The sequence below is a fragment of the Dothidotthia symphoricarpi genome, assembly GCF_010015815.1.
Source record: "Dothidotthia symphoricarpi CBS 119687 unplaced genomic scaffold P153scaffold_20, whole genome shotgun sequence".
Taxonomy (NCBI): Eukaryota; Fungi; Ascomycota; class Dothideomycetes; order Pleosporales; family Dothidotthiaceae; genus Dothidotthia; species Dothidotthia symphoricarpi.
Window position 1 is genome coordinate 784,287 of NW_022985027.1, and position 14,407 is coordinate 798,693.

The 14,407-nt window shown below is 55.7% G+C and overlaps 6 protein-coding genes across 6 annotated transcripts; 4 read left to right on the plus strand and 2 right to left on the minus strand.

Annotated features, from left to right (window-relative positions):
- The first annotated feature begins 302 nt into the window (after positions 1-302).
- P153DRAFT_370188 (inosine monophosphate dehydrogenase) lies at positions 303-2,316 on the plus strand. Its single transcript, XM_033668982.1, has 4 exons — positions 303-808; positions 861-943; positions 997-1,725; positions 1,778-2,316. Exons 1-4 carry the CDS (start codon positions 766-768, stop codon positions 1,994-1,996), a joined length of 1,074 nt encoding a protein of 357 aa, XP_033519922.1. The 5' UTR covers positions 303-765; the 3' UTR covers positions 1,997-2,316.
- Positions 2,317-3,154: 838 nt separating this feature from the next.
- P153DRAFT_400337 (uncharacterized protein) lies at positions 3,155-3,729 on the plus strand (the record flags this gene model as incomplete). Its single annotated transcript, XM_033671808.1, has 2 exons — positions 3,155-3,572; positions 3,622-3,729. Exons 1-2 carry the CDS (start codon positions 3,438-3,440, stop codon positions 3,727-3,729), a joined length of 243 nt encoding a protein of 80 aa, XP_033519923.1. The 5' UTR covers positions 3,155-3,437.
- A 1,633-nt stretch (positions 3,730-5,362) lies between these two features.
- Positions 5,363-7,350, minus strand: P153DRAFT_299639 (uncharacterized protein; the record flags this gene model as incomplete). The annotated part of the gene is made up of 4 exons (XM_033664289.1): positions 5,363-6,265; positions 6,315-7,021; positions 7,078-7,135; positions 7,186-7,350. The coding sequence occupies 4 exons, from the start codon at positions 7,348-7,350 to the stop codon at positions 5,363-5,365; spliced, it is 1,833 nt and encodes a 610-aa protein (XP_033519924.1).
- A 277-nt stretch (positions 7,351-7,627) lies between these two features.
- Positions 7,628-8,531, minus strand: P153DRAFT_115165 (uncharacterized protein). The gene has a single exon (XM_033661935.1). The coding sequence runs from the start codon at positions 8,392-8,394 to the stop codon at positions 7,807-7,809; it is 588 nt and encodes a 195-aa protein (XP_033519925.1). The 5' UTR covers positions 8,395-8,531; the 3' UTR covers positions 7,628-7,806.
- P153DRAFT_115229 (uncharacterized protein) lies at positions 8,525-10,512 on the plus strand. The gene is made up of 2 exons (XM_033661936.1): positions 8,525-8,947; positions 9,000-10,512. Exons 1-2 carry the CDS (start codon positions 8,655-8,657, stop codon positions 10,411-10,413), a joined length of 1,707 nt encoding a protein of 568 aa, XP_033519926.1. The 5' UTR covers positions 8,525-8,654; the 3' UTR covers positions 10,414-10,512.
- Positions 10,513-11,192: 680 nt separating this feature from the next.
- Positions 11,193-14,273, plus strand: P153DRAFT_434564 (uncharacterized protein). The gene is made up of 2 exons (XM_033673092.1): positions 11,193-12,291; positions 12,340-14,273. Exons 1-2 carry the CDS (start codon positions 11,248-11,250, stop codon positions 14,266-14,268), a joined length of 2,973 nt encoding a protein of 990 aa, XP_033519927.1. The 5' UTR covers positions 11,193-11,247; the 3' UTR covers positions 14,269-14,273.
- The last annotated feature ends 134 nt before the right edge of the window (positions 14,274-14,407 follow it).

A 14,407-nucleotide genomic window follows, 5' to 3' on the forward strand; every position in this document is an offset into this window, starting at 1 on the left:
AGGTGGAAATATATAGTATGTTGTAAGTGTTAGCGTTGGTGGCCTAAGCAAGCATGACTGCAGTTGAGGTCGCATGTAGCATGTCAAGAAAGCAAACGCCACTTTCCGGGGGCAATACCCGTCATCGTTGCTAGATGCCATCACTGCCTCGTTGCACTTTCCAGTACTCTTTAAACACAGAGTTCGTCAGATCTTATCGTCTTATGGTATCGCGCCTTAGTATTTGTTCGAACAAAGAAGAGTCGCTGCATGGAATGACCTGAACATAACTCTAGAACCTCCTAGTTTCGAGTACCTTTTGATTACAATTGATAATAAAATGCTGACCCATCCAATAACGCGTGCACAGCCAACCAGTAACTTATTGATATACACTAATTCTCGTCAGAGCGAAAGGACTGTTTCAAAGACATGTGAAAGAACACTCTACAAACCGGCGATTACCCTGAATTTGGCCTGCTGCCGTTACTCAACCAACCCCACCAAGCGGCATCCCCACACGCTACTGATGATGTTTCTTGTGAACTTTGTCACGAGCGACTCAGCATGGCCGAATCGTACCGGCGCACGAGTCGTTGGATTTCATCTGACAACGCCTCGACGCATCTGGAATGCCTCGGCACACGTTTCCCCACACGAGTCTCGCGACGGCCGGTTGAAGCAGCGCGGCTGGGGAAGCTTCAAATAACTTTTGAAGCTCCCTTTCAACACATACATCGTTATCTTCTCTCGAGGTAGTCGTCCATTTTCTGTATACACGTCAACATGCCGTTTAACACAGAGCTTACGCGTGCACTCGGCATCAGAGGTAAGTAGCCATCTCACTGCCCAGCAACACGAGACTAACAAGTCCTGAATAGTGCCCGTCGTTCAGGGTGGAATGCAGTGGGTTGGCTATGCAGAACTTGCCAGCGCTGTCAGCAATGCGGGTGGTCTGGGGCTGGTATGTTTCATCCCATCTCTTTGTTCACTAAAACAGCGGCTCACGATGCACAGTTGACTGCGCTCACACAGCCATCGCCTGAAGATCTCCGCAAAGAGATCCGTCGCTGCCGCACAATGACGAAGAACCCCTTTGGTGTAAACCTTACGCTCTTGCCTGCTCTGGTTCCTCCAGACTATGCCGCCTACGCACGCGTCATCATCGAGGAGAAAATCAACATTGTGGAGACGGCTGGAAACAGTCCAGGGCCTGTCATAAGGCAGCTCAAGGCTGCCGGCACAACCATCCTGCACAAGTGCACCACCATCAGGCATGCTCAATCTGCTGTGAAGTTGGGCGTCGATTTCCTGTCGATTGACGGCTTCGAGTGCGCTGGACATGTGGGCGAGACTGACATTACCAACTTCATTTTGCTGAGCAGGGCTCGCCAGTCGCTAGGCGTGCCGTTCATCGCCTCTGGGGGTTTCGCAGATGGCCAAGGGCTGGCCGCTGCGCTTGCTCTAGGCGCCTGCGGAATTAACATGGGAACTCGTTTTATGTGTACTGTCGAGTCGCCTATTCACCAAAATATCAAGCAGTCCATCGTCGATGCGCAAGAGACAGACACTACTCTCGTGCTGCGACGGTGGAAGAACACCTCGCGACTCTTCGCGAACAAGGTTGCCCTGCAAGCTGTCGATATCGAGAAGACCAGCACAACTGGAAAGTTCGAAGAGGTCGCCGAGTATGTCAGCGGCAAGCGAGGCCGACAGGTATTCCAGAACGGTGACCCAGACTTTGGTGTAAGTATCCATGAAAACGTTCCATCTGTATGTAACTTAACAACGAGTGCAGGTTTGGACCGCCGGTCAGGTTATCGGTCTCATCCATGACATTCCCACAAACGAGGAGTTGCTCAGACGTATCGAGCGCGAGGCCATCGAGACGATGAAAAAATCGCAGGCCCTTTTCATCGAGGAAGGGCAAGAAGGTGTCGCTCCGGGCGCGTCTGTAGGCAAAAACACCAATGATCCCGGAGCTGAGATCTGGGGCATTGGCAAGAGCAAGCTATAGATTTTGTAGAAATTACAAATACTATAGAGGGCAGTACAACCAACTTTGAATCACACAAAGCTGAAGACGCGAATCGAACAGATAAGACCCTTAAGGCTGACTGTTCTCAATAAGCTTGATGGACGCCGTCACACTTACGATGAAATTAGAAGTATTCCCAGATTATTTGATTGGATTTCCAGCTTGCTGGTAGAACCTTTGAGATTTTCCATCAGGTCGGTGCACTCTCCAGTACATTTCTGATCTTGGTGTTGTCAACATCTGGATATGGCTCTTCTCCACTTCCGAACCAATCTTCACCACAATATCAAACTCTTCCAACCACTTACAATCCACGCATTCCAACAAATCTTTTTCCACACTTAGTATATAAACCTCAGTCTCCATCTTCACATTTCCCCATCAGCAAACCTCAATCTACCTTACCTCACCTTACCCAATCCCCACCACAAACCAACCACTTCACCGAACAATGATGCCTATCCTCCCAATCACCCTGGGCATTTCTCGCCAAACCCCGATTCTGCCGCTTACCACCATAGACGAGAAGACGCCGCTTCTATCTACCGCGCGCGTCCTAAACGAGAACGAGGGAAGGGGTATACTTCGCTTCTTCCACATCATCTGCATCATCTGCGTTTTCTGCTGCGCAGTTTTGGGCTTGAGTACTAGTATTGTTGAGCTGGTTCTTTGGGCTTTTGGCTTCTAACTCAAGCTCCGAGGAGGAAAGAAGTCTGAGAGTTCTTGCTTGGGTGTTTAGGGGGGTGAATTGTGGGAGTTTGACTTTTGTTCTTGGTTGTTGATCTGTTTTCGTGGATTTACTATTTGTACTGGGAGGAGCACGTATTCTGAGGTTTTACAGAGAGGGTTCAGTTGAGAATGGGGTTATTTCATTGGTGTTGCGGAAATGTGGTTTCTGAGAAGGTTTCTCAGACATCGCTTTCTTCGAGTCCGCGTCTCATATTGTTGGAAACGGTAAAAGTTCTTGTCGAATTAACAATAACATTCGGTGCATAGTTCAATTATACATCTCCCATAAACCAAGGATAGAGTGAGTGATTTGATTGTTTCGTTTAGCTTTCGACGTATTCCTACTAGTTGCCCAATGTACCACGCATATTCAACCCCCCAGGCAGCCATCAATAAAACTTCGGTTCCCCAACCTCGTGTCGCGAAAACCTCCTCAACATCGAATAACACTCCACCCATAACCAACGCGCAAAGCAACTCTCCATACTCATGCACCGAATCCAGCCTCGTGGAGAGAAGAAATGTGGACCCCCCATTCCCTCTTCGATCACCATGACGTACCCTCCACCTCGTTACCCATCCACCCATCCAGCGTTCTGATACAACACCCCTTCCCCCATCCCAAGGTCCTAATCATAATTCCCCCGATCCCCCGATCTACCAACAAACCCCGCAGAGAAATTAACTCGCAATGTCCTCCCTCACAAGCCAAGAATCCAGCGAAACCCAGCCCCAGAACCCCATAAACTCCGGCTCCACAGACAAAAAGTCTGACGCCCCGGCCAAAGGCACGAGTACCTCGTCCTCAGGAGGTGCGGGCGAGAAGGTAAGTTTGTTCCCGCGGTGGAGAAGCGGAAGTGTAACATCACGTGCAGGAGCTGGGGGGTGAGGATTTCAAGAAGACGGGGGGTGGAAGTGCGCTTGAGGGCGTGGAGGAGAGCGTGCAGGAGAGGGGGGAGGCGGAGCGTGGGCGTGCTGTCTGAGGAGACGGGGGGGGGGGGGGGGGGGGGGGGGGTGTGTTGGTGGTTCTAGCGTGTTTTGAGCAGTCTGGAAGATGTACTGTGTTTTGAGTGTGGTTGTATGTTTGCTCGTGTACCCTCTCTTCTTCCTGTCTCTGCGGGTTTTATTCTCTTCTCGTCGTCTTTCTGTTCGGCATGGGTGGACTGGCTCTCTGGGTTCATGTTACGTACCCCTATCTATAGCAAGAATCGCAGAAGCCAAGGCATCACTACGAGAACTATAGTGTTCGTCTGTCTGTCTGGCCATTCAGACGAGGACTAACCTCCTACTCTACTCCAGTGCGGCGGATTTGATAGTCCCCTTCCACATACTAATCCTTAGATATATTCATCAGGCGGTTCGTTTATACCTCGATTTCCTATCGTTCAATTAACTATATAAATAACGGAAACATGTGAAGAAAGACAAACCAACCAATCTACAAGCAACCACCTCGTAAACATACAACACCAACTGTTAACAATTACCTACTAAGTGAACATAGCCTGTGAGTCGCACGCCATTTTATTCCGTTCTGTACAAGATGAGGCGAGACATATATGTATAGAACATAGAACGAGATGGGGCTGGGGAAGTAGGAGTACAGAAAGATGAGATGGGACGAGGGATAGTGTGTAAGATGGAGATGTGGTGGGTGGATGGATGGATGGATATGAGGGTACCGGGGGAGCGGGGAGGGGTGTTGAGAAGGAGGGAGGTGGAGGAGGGGGTAGGGGATAGAGAGGTAGGAGGAGTGAGGGAAGGAGGGATGGAGAGATAGAGGAGATAGAGAAGAGAGTGGAAGAAGAGTATGCTATTCTATCACGTCAGATGCTAAAGTACTAACCACCGTTACACGTAGCATCAGAGAGTAGTCACCATATGAAATCAGCGAATCAAATCGAATAAACACGGTCAATTTGTTGAGTAAGTAAGTAAGTAAGGAAGTAAGTGGGTAAGCAAGCAGTGAACAAAAGTCCTTAAGAGCAGACAACCACAATCATATATAAATCGCCAGTCGAGATAGAAGAAGAAGAAAAGGGGGAAAGGGGAGAAACAAAGCAAGAAGCAAACCCTCAACAGCAGCAGCAACCTCCAAAAGCCAACGAAAAGACCCCTCCAGCGAAGAAAAAAACATCCAAAAGAGAAGTAGTTATACGCTTCCATCGTCTTCATCTTCATCTCATCTTCTTCTACTAAAAAACCCGCCTTTGCTTTTTTTCTTCTTTTCCTTCCTCCCCCTCCTCTGTGTCCCCGTCTTTTTGCAAGAAAGAGAAAAAAACAAACAAACAAATTTATCAAGTTGATTTGCCCATCCACGCCATACCCATGCCCATGCCCATTGCCATGCCCCCCCACCCAAACACCGCCAGTCCACCTAGGTATCAAACTCCCCGTCACCAAAAGATCTCCAGTCTATACGCGATTCCCCGTTGCCCGTGTCCATGCCAGGTAGCCGCAAATGCCACGAAATGTTAATCCAGCCAGAATGACGACAAAACTCCCCGAAATTCAATCTTGTATCGCGCCAGCCTGTCCGAAGAAACCGTCCCATATCAAATCACTTGTCAAAGATCATTGGCTCCAGATAATCGATACCTTATGTTACATGTGCAATTACGCCGGTGACTTGTTGGCGGAGTTTGAGACGTTGCGGCGGTCGTCGTTCATCGACAGCGAGCCGAAGCCAGTGGAGAGGAAGGAGAAGGGGTCGTTGCCGTTGCCAGCGCCCTGATTCTGGTAGGGGTCTGCACCAGTGAAGGCAGCCTCGGCTGAGCGGCTGTCAAAGGGAGTCTGGTGCATGCCTCCGTTGTGAGCGTACTGAGCACCCATGGGAGGGTACGGGCTGGCGGCACCCATGCCGGAGGGGAGAGCATAGGAGCTGGGGGGTCCGCCGAACTGCTGCGCAGGGAAACCACCAGCACCATAGCCGGCGGGGCCGTAGGGTCCAGCACCAGGGGTACCTCCCATGGAGGGGGGTCCCATGCTGTAGCCCGAGGGAGTGTCCATTGGGGACGGGAAGGCGGAGTCGGCAACGACAGCAGCGCCGGCACGGCTAGCACCGCAGCGCAGACAAGCAGTGTTCTTGGCAAAGTTGTGGTAGCCACAGCCATTCTCGCCGCACTTCCAGTCACCGGCACGGAAGGGCACGACACCAGTACCGCCGCGCATGTGGCCACCACCCATTCCGTGACCGTGACCGTGACCACCCATGTGGTGCTGGGGAGGACCCATCATGCCAGGGTGTCCGTAGCCGTACCCACCACCATAGGCCATTGCGTCGCTAGGCGGGCCTTGCTGCATGGCGGGGAACGAGCAGCGGAAGCAGGCTGTGCGGCGCTGGAAGTTGGAGAAGCCGCATGAGGGGCAGTTCCAGTCACCTGGGCGGGGTCGGTTCTTGCTGGGTGGGAACGGCGTGATGATATCAGCCGCTCGGTCAAGCACGCGGCTGGATGATGGCGAGACCTCAATGGCCTTCTCGTTCAGGGCGCGTCCGTTCATGCAGAGACTCTCAGCAGCCTGCGTGTGTCAGCGTGTGATGTGAAAGGTATGGGCGAGCGCTACTTACCTCCTCGTGAGACGAGAAGATGGCGAAACCCGTGCCGGTTGGCTTGTGCTGGTCTGGGGTGCGGAGGGTCCAGAAGGCGATGGGGCGACCGCCAAACTGCGTGAACCAGCTCTCGAGCTCAGACTGGGTCGTGTCGTGGGGCAGGCCGCTCATGTGCAGGACCTTGCTGCGCTCGGACAGAAACGCGCGGACGTCGGCTCGTGCATCCATTGGCTTTGTTAGGACGTCGGGGTGTTCTTGTGGAGGCTGGCTCTTGCGAATTAAGCCGCGAAGGACTCTTGCAAGCGTGACCGCTTCTTCCATGGCACGTCTTGGCGAGGCAGGCGCGAGGGCCTGCAGGTGAAAGGGCAGGTTGTGTTTGATAGGCGCAGACGACTGCACCGGCTCCACCTCCAACGCCGCACAGATGTTCGTCAGGGCACTCGAGCCGAAGGGCAAAGACTCCGGGTGGTGCGCCTGCCAGCGCTGGTACTCTGTTCGCAGGTCAAAGGTCCTCGAGTGCTGCAGGTATGGGGGCAGCACCACCGACTTGTCGCGGGCCTCGCGGGGCAGCTGCACCCGCAGGTCCCACGAGTCCAATGTCACAAAGGCGAACTCGAGGTTCTTTGGGATCATGTGCTCCTGGGCAAAGGCATTGAAGCGCTCCACAGCATCACGGAAGGAGCCGGCGTTGCGGACCTGGTCCCATGTCAGGGTTGTCAAGCTGGCTGCAATGTCGACGTCAGCAGCGCGCAGTGAATGCAGCAGGTGAATGCAGACTTACTGCACAGGGCCGTGATGGGCGTGTTGACGGGTTTCACGAGCACACTCTCGCGGTGAAGCTGGCACGGGTCAGCAGCTGCAACAGCAATCAAAGGTGCGGTGAAGGTACCTCTTCGCAGGACTTTGCATCCAGCAGGATCCATCCGAGCTCAATCACCTCAGCCGAGTCCTTGGTGACGTATACGCCATGCTCGTCGCAGGTCGTGGCCACATGTATCACCACGTAGCGGTCCAGGTTGGGGGCTTGTGGGTTGGGTGTTGTTTGAGTAGCCATGGTGGACAGCTCTGTTATCTCGAAGCTCCTGGTGGGTAGTGGGCGGCGATGGCGTATTCAGCTGCGGGCTGACGTCGAGGATGCGTGCGAGGAAGGAGCCCAGCAGCCGATGGACCAGTCCGGCTATACAGGGAATAAGCAGGTGATGGCAGGTGAAGGAGACGGGCGGTGGTGAGGGGAGCCAGCGGTGTGGCTGCGAGCGAGGGGAGTAGGACACGTACGACTCGGGCAATGGAGACGAGGCGAGGAAAGGAGTCTCCGCTGAGAGATGAGACTCGGAGTAAGGATGCAGAAGGGGAGTCTGGAGGCTCGTGCGAATGTTCTCAGAAGATTTCTTGACGTGGATAGCGGAGAGCTAGCTTGGCGGCATAACGACTGGCATAACGACGACTGTGCGCCTCCAGCTGTCACCAACATGGCCGCGACGTGATAGTGTGTGCAAACAAAGACATGGTGTTAATTACGAACCGCGGTATTACTTACCATACCAGTTGTAATGACTAACTCTGGACTACGGTACGCTCTACCAAACTTCACCTCGCTCTCACTCTTCCACGTCAAGGCGCGGCGAATGGTAGCTTCACCGACACCGACATGCACGCACGCGTCTGGTTGGATGCTCTCACGTGTGTCCCGCCTCCGCCGTGCACCCGCCCGCAGCCCAACCCATCCAGCTGTGTCAGGCTTGATCGAGACGGCCCTGCGTTTCCTACGGCGAGCACGGCGTCGTTGTTGAAACTTGTTGAATTCCACCGTCGTGTGCTGGCTGGCGTCGTGTCTGGCAGAGCTACCACCTACAAGATGACATGTCTCCTCACTGCTCACGCTTCTCCGGTTGCCAACGCCTAGCGCTTCCCCGCTACCACTCTCAAGTGGCACTGCGTTTGCGATGGAAGCTTCTCCTCCAGGGCGTTTGGTGGCTTGGCTGACGGGCCACAAACGAGCACTAGGTTGCAGCCATGTGTTCGTCCATGTTGATCTTGTCTGTGGAGGGCGACCCCTGAGACGCGTCGCTCGTTGCTTGTTGCGTGCTGTACAGTACATACATGGCCTGGGGGACGCCCTCTCCGGCGCGTTGGGTAGCTGCACTCCAGTAATCTAGTCCGTCTGCCTACTGCGCGGGTCCGTTTCATAGCGCCTGAAACTCTAACGGCGGCTTTCTTTGTCCAGCATGGTGAACCCTTACTCCCCGCAGTGCGTGTCCTAGCTCCCTTGTCCAACACGACACTTTTGAACCCCGACCTCGCCGTTGCAACCGTGATTTCCCCCCCGCCTAACCAATTGACAGCTCCTTCTCCGGCATCATGGGCTTCTTCAAGCGCTTCACCAAGCGGAAGAACAAGGCGAGCGCCGCGCACAACGACTTCAAGTTTCCCGCCGCACCCGTCGACGAGTACCACGGGGCCGACCAGACGCAGCGCCTTCCCGACACGATCCTGCGCCGCATATTCGAGGAGGTGTGTCCGCACGCGGTCGACGAGACGCTCGTCGGCAGCGAGGACAGCGGCAACGATGGCTGCATGAGCTGCGACATGCGGGACCTGGCGCATTGCGCCCTGGTCAAGCGGCAATGGTACAGCATTGCCGCCGGTCTGCTGTGAGTGCCCGCGCCTGCATGCAGGCTTGGGCCAGTGGCTGACAGCAAGCAGGTACAACAGCATCCGCATCGACGCCGTGCACTACTGCGAGCTCGAAGAAGTCTACGCCGACCTGCGCCGGCGCAAGTCACGCCACGGCGACGAGACGGATGCCCCGACATTGCGCCTGCAGCAGCTCAGCCAGAGCGTGCGCGGGAACCAGTACCTGGGCCAGCGCGTGCGCTTCATCAAGCTGCCCTACATGACGCGTGAGTCGTGCAAGGCTGACATGGCCCGCACCGTGTCGGCCTGCCCCAACATCGAATACATCGATCTGCCCGACGGCTTCTACACGGGCGACGTGTCGTGCCATCCGCTGCGCCAGGAGCTGCAGGCCCGCTGTCCACACATCCAGAAGATGAAGTATAACGAGGGCGGGGAGCAGTGCCTCGAGTCGCTCCTGCACGGCTACTGGCAGGAGCTGCGCGTCATGGAGCTCAACAAGGTGCACACTGATCCGGGCGTGCTGAGGCAGGCCTTTAGCATGCTCCCCCGTCTTAGCGAGCTCAGGATCTCCGGCGTCTCCTGGATGGACGACTCGACCTTCCACGACGCGCCGGGTCTGCCCCCCTTCCCCGCCCTGGACACGCTCAAACTGGACAAGGTCCACAACGTCACCGCCGATGGACTGGCGCAATATCTCTACAACCCCATGTGCGGGGGCAAGCTGAAGACGCTCGACATCAAGCATTGCTCGGGCATCCGCGTTGCGGACCTGCACATCATCCTGCACGCAGCAGGCAACCTCAAGACCCTAGACTACACCGCGACCGTCACAGCCGCCCTGCCCCTCGACCCAATCCCACCCATGGCTTCTCTGGCACTGCACAAGCTCAACTTCGAAATCGTCTCGAGCTCCGCGAGCCAGGTCTATCCTCCTGCTGCCTCGTACTACCAATACCTCGCCAGGTCCCTCATGTCCAACTGCCTGCCTGCTCTCCGCCAACTCTACGTCCGCGACCCCGAGTTCCCTGAGATTCTGACCCTCGCGCCGCCCGTCCGTCCGTTCAGCGAGGCACCCCCGCCCATGTTCAACCAACCCCTCGAGGTCTACTCCAAGGGCCTCGACGAGCTGGACTGGATCTTCACATCCATCATCCCACCAGAAGCCACTGGACGTCGCGCATCCATGGCTGGTGGCCGCCCGCTGAGCAGTTTTTCCGCACACAAAGGGCTTGGGCCGCAGTGGGGTGGGGATGCGAGGAAGAGTATCGTGGTGCCCAACGGATTCGGTGGGTTCCTTGCTATTCCCGCGGATGACGCTAGGCCGCGGAGCGCGGGACAGATGACGCCCAGTGGAGGCATGGGACATGGCCATTCGAACTCACTGGGCGTCAGCAGTGGTCATGGGCGTACACCGAGCACGAGTTGGATGAGCCATGCTGGACGTGAGAAGCGGGCTTCGAGGGCAGACCTGTGGCGGTAATCTCACATGAAACGTACTTTGACAATCGTTTTCCTCGCAACGTCACTTGGATCATATTCTTTTTCCTGGTTGGTGCTCCTCTTTCGTGCGCACCAAGTCAATCTCCATTGCTATCTTTTGTGGGGGGAAGGGGGTTTTCGTTCTTCTCTTTTTCCGGTTCTTCACTTCGAATACCCCATTCACGTGCTCAATTCTGTATGACTGAAGTAGGGGGTTTTGGGTTTTCCTTGGTAACGTCGACATATTGCGTTTGTATGGCTGGGTTTCGATGTGGTGGGCAAAGCTGGAATTTGTACATGGTCATGGAGTTATTTTTTGCTGCAGCTATGTCCAGCCCTTGCCATCTTAGTTACGTCATAGCATCTAAACAAGCCAAATTTCACCAGCGCAGAGTCCAAGGGGTACAATTGCAATCTTGAAGGTGAATCGCTCGGAACGGGCCATGACCATGTCTGAGTTTTGAGCTACGACGATGCAGTGTTCTTGCGTCCAACGGTTCCTGGCAGGCGACTGGATTGCAGATGAGACATTGGGAGTGGACAGGATATGCTGTGCTACGTGCTGGTCGTCAAGGCGTATATCATGGTGGAACGCGTGGTTCAGCTTGTGTCAGCGTTTATTTATAGTAGACCCCTGAGTGCATCCTCCAACCCCGCCTAATCTTGGTGTAGCGGTGCATAGTCGGGAGTACTTCATTCGACAGCTGCGCGACTGCCGTTTTACCCGCTTGCACTTGCCCTTTTACCCACCCGCATCCACATGTGGCTCTCGTACCTTGCATCAACTCGGCGCAGGCACGCAGCGCATTGATTGTACCACGACAACCACTGCACCATGGGCGCCGACACAACGTCGCTGGCAGACGCCGCAGCCGGCAAGATGGGCCGCCTGTCTCGCTATCGAAGTGTGCGACGGGCCCAGGAAGAGCAGCCACCGCTGCCGGGCCCTTTTCGGCAGCAGGCCTCTCCTCCAGCAGCAGTCCCGCCGATGCCTGCACTACCGGACGTGCAGCCGCAGAAAGATGCGTCGCTCAGCAGGAGCATGAGCCGCTACCATCGCCGCCCGACTACATCGCACGCGACCACAGCCAATGCGCCCCCCCCTCTGCCCGCAAGCACCCTTCCAGCACCGCCGCAGCCCCATGCAACACTCTCCAGCGCCCGCAACCGTGCCGTCAGCTCGCCCTACCGTCCAGTGCATGCTCCAAGCAACGGCCAGTCCCGCCCGAGAACCGCAAAGCAGCGCACGGATGCCTCGCCTCCCGTCTCGAGTGATATTCGCCAGCCGCCGCAGAGTGGAGAGGAGAGCGCGAGACAGCTGATGGAGAAGGAGCACGAGCGGCAGCGACTAGTCAGGGAGAAGTACGAGGCTGAAGCGCGCGTCAAGAGGGAGGCCAAACAGGCGGAAATGGACAGGCTTGAGCAGTTGCGCAGAGACGAGGAGGAAGTGGCGCGTGCAAAGACACACCGCGAGGCAGAAGCGGTTGCGGCATTGCGACAACAGCAAGAGGAAGAAAAAGCGGAAAAGGAGCGCGGGAAGCGGTTGCGCAAGGCTCCGTCCCGGAAACATCTCCAGCACAAAGAGCAAGAGGCTCGCAAGGCAGTGCTCGAGGAAGCTGAGCGCAAGGCGAGGAGCGAGGAAAGTGCCCGCAGAGCACACACACAGTCCCCGCCAGTCTCGCCGCCACGTCACGAGGGAGGCTTTGGATTGTTCAAGCGGAGGAAGGACGGCGGCATGTCCACAGAGGAGACTACGGCGCCTGTGAAGTCACGTCAGACGAGCAGTAGTGTTCGCGAGCCCGAGACCATCAGGCCTGGCGGTGGAGGTGCTGTCCTCGGTATCGACGCTCCAGTCTCAGCTGTCAACGCAGGTGACAGGGTATGTATGTGTCTGTTCGTGGAAACAAAGTACTAATAGATACGGCAGCGCGTGACAGTTGTATGCAGCAACAAGCGCATCCTACTCCCGGTCAATCCAACCACCACTCCTCTCGACCTCATCAAGTCGGCAGCCACTGTGCTCACCGTTCATGTCGACGTACGAACCGCCGTTGTTACCGAGTTGTTTGTCAAAGTCTCCATCAGCCGACCTTTACGTAACTTTGAGTATGTGCGCGAGGTCATGAACTCCTGGGACTCCGACAGTCAAAACGAACTTACCATCGTCGATTCATCGCTCGATGGCGTTGACCAGGACGATTTGCTGGCTTACAAGGTCCCTGATACAAGGCCAGAGGGCATGTCCTGGACCATCCAGTACTCCTCGAAACCTGGCAAATGGGTGAAACGTTTCCTCACTCTGCGCCCCGACGGACAGCTGGTCATGACGAAAAACGAACACTCAAAGGAGGTCGAGAACATTTGTACGCTCACAGACTACGATATCTACATAGTCTCGCAGCAGAAACTGGCCAAGATCAAACCGCCCAAGAAGATCTGCTATGCTGTGAAGAGCATGCAGAAGTCCAACATCTTCGCCAATGAGTCGCAATACGTGCACTTTTTCTGTACCAACGACAGGAGTATAGCAACGACCTTCTACAAGGCCCTACAGGGCTGGAGAAGCTGGCATTTGAAACACGAAAAGGGTGAGGGCGTCACGAAGAAGAGTGTAGCGCAGCGAGCTATAGCTGGGGGTGCCGAACTGCCACATATGACGTCCTCGCACAATCGGGGTGAATCTGTCGGTTCGCACTACGAATTGGGAACATATACCACGCTTATTGATTTTGATTCTCTCAACAAGACATTGGAAACGATTGAGGTACATAAACCTGGAGAGTTTCCCGAAGATGCACCGCTTGCGAAATTCGACTCAAAAGTCATGCACGCAAGAAAAAAGTCTGTACGGGTGAAACAGCCGCCTCCCCCGGCGTTCAAAAACGGTCTTGTCGCCGACGCCAGGAACCAGTCTGGCACAAGCCAGGGTGCTACGAACCAGAACAGCAGCCGTCAGAACTCACTAACACATAGCGTCACCAAGCACGAAGATGAAGAAACATTCGCTGCCGGAGGCCTGCTAGGCCGGGCATACACGCACCGCCAGCGAGCCGCCCACGACCGCGAGCAAAAGCAGAACACAGCATTCACAGACGGCCCGTCCCTACTAAACAACAGCGCAGACCGCTTCAACCTCGCCCCCCCAAACGACTCCCCCATCGCCCGAAACTCCTCAGTCCGAAGCACCCACCGCCACAACCCATCCAGCGACCTGCACCGCCACGCCTCAAAGCGCCACCCAGCCATGCCAGAGCCCCTCGTAGACCTAACACCCGCCTACCGCGCGCCCCCGCAATTCTCAAAGGAAAACAAAGGAAAAGGCTACACGGGCACCACCGGCTCAGGCCCTTTAGTCGAACACGCAACTTTCACCCTGCCGGAAGAAGCTATCAAGATCCCGTCCGCTACGCGCGCCCTGCCCCAACACTCCAAAGAAGGCAAGGGGAAGGGATACACCGGCCCCGTCGGCTCCGGCCCCTTAGTCGACCACGCTACTTTCACCCTCCCAGAGGAAGCTATCAAAGTCCCCGCTTCCACCGACCCATGGCGCGCTCGCCCGCAGACTGCAGCGCAGCGGCCCCATGCTCATAATACGCACCCACATACTGCTGCTGCTGCGGCGGCGGGCGGAGACGCAGACGACGACAAAACAGCCTTCACAGGCGGCAGCCTCCTCGACCAAACGCACTTCCCGCCCATGCATGCCGGCGCGCCCGTGGGAAGGGGCGTCATGGACGGATCGAAGGCTAGGGGTCCTATGCTTGATTTGGGGGATCATCAGCAGTTTGCGGTCGGCAGTCTGCTTTCTGGGTTGCCGAGTAGTGCGGGGCCGGTTGTTGATCGGTCGGGGAGGTAGAGGGGTTTGGGGTTTGAGGGCTTGGGGTGGGGGTGTTTTGGTGTGGTGTGGTGTGGTGTGGTATGGGAGTACGGGTTTTAGGGCGTTTTTTGTGTTTTTCTCGTGTTTGGAGGGTTTGGAGGGTTTGCTTATGGGCGCG

Coding starts and splice junctions, on each gene's coding strand:
- P153DRAFT_370188 (XM_033668982.1), top strand. CDS start 766: ATGCCGTTTAACACAGAGCTTACGCGTGCACTCGGCATCAGAG. Junction 809..860: donor GCGTGCACTCGGCATCAGAG/GTAAGTAGCCAT, acceptor AGTCCTGAATAG/TGCCCGTCGTTCAGGGTGGA. Junction 944..996: donor ATGCGGGTGGTCTGGGGCTG/GTATGTTTCATC, acceptor CACGATGCACAG/TTGACTGCGCTCACACAGCC.
- P153DRAFT_434564 (XM_033673092.1), top strand. CDS start 11,248: ATGGGCGCCGACACAACGTCGCTGGCAGACGCCGCAGCCGGCAAGATG. Junction 12,292..12,339: donor CTGTCAACGCAGGTGACAGG/GTATGTATGTGT, acceptor TAGATACGGCAG/CGCGTGACAGTTGTATGCAG.
- P153DRAFT_115229 (XM_033661936.1), top strand. CDS start 8,655: ATGGGCTTCTTCAAGCGCTTCACCAAGCGGAAGAACAAGGCGAGCGCC. Junction 8,948..8,999: donor AGCATTGCCGCCGGTCTGCT/GTGAGTGCCCGC, acceptor GACAGCAAGCAG/GTACAACAGCATCCGCATCG.
- P153DRAFT_115165 (XM_033661935.1), bottom strand. CDS start 8,394: ATGTACTGTACAGCACGCAACAAGCAACGAGCGACGCGTCTCAGGGGT.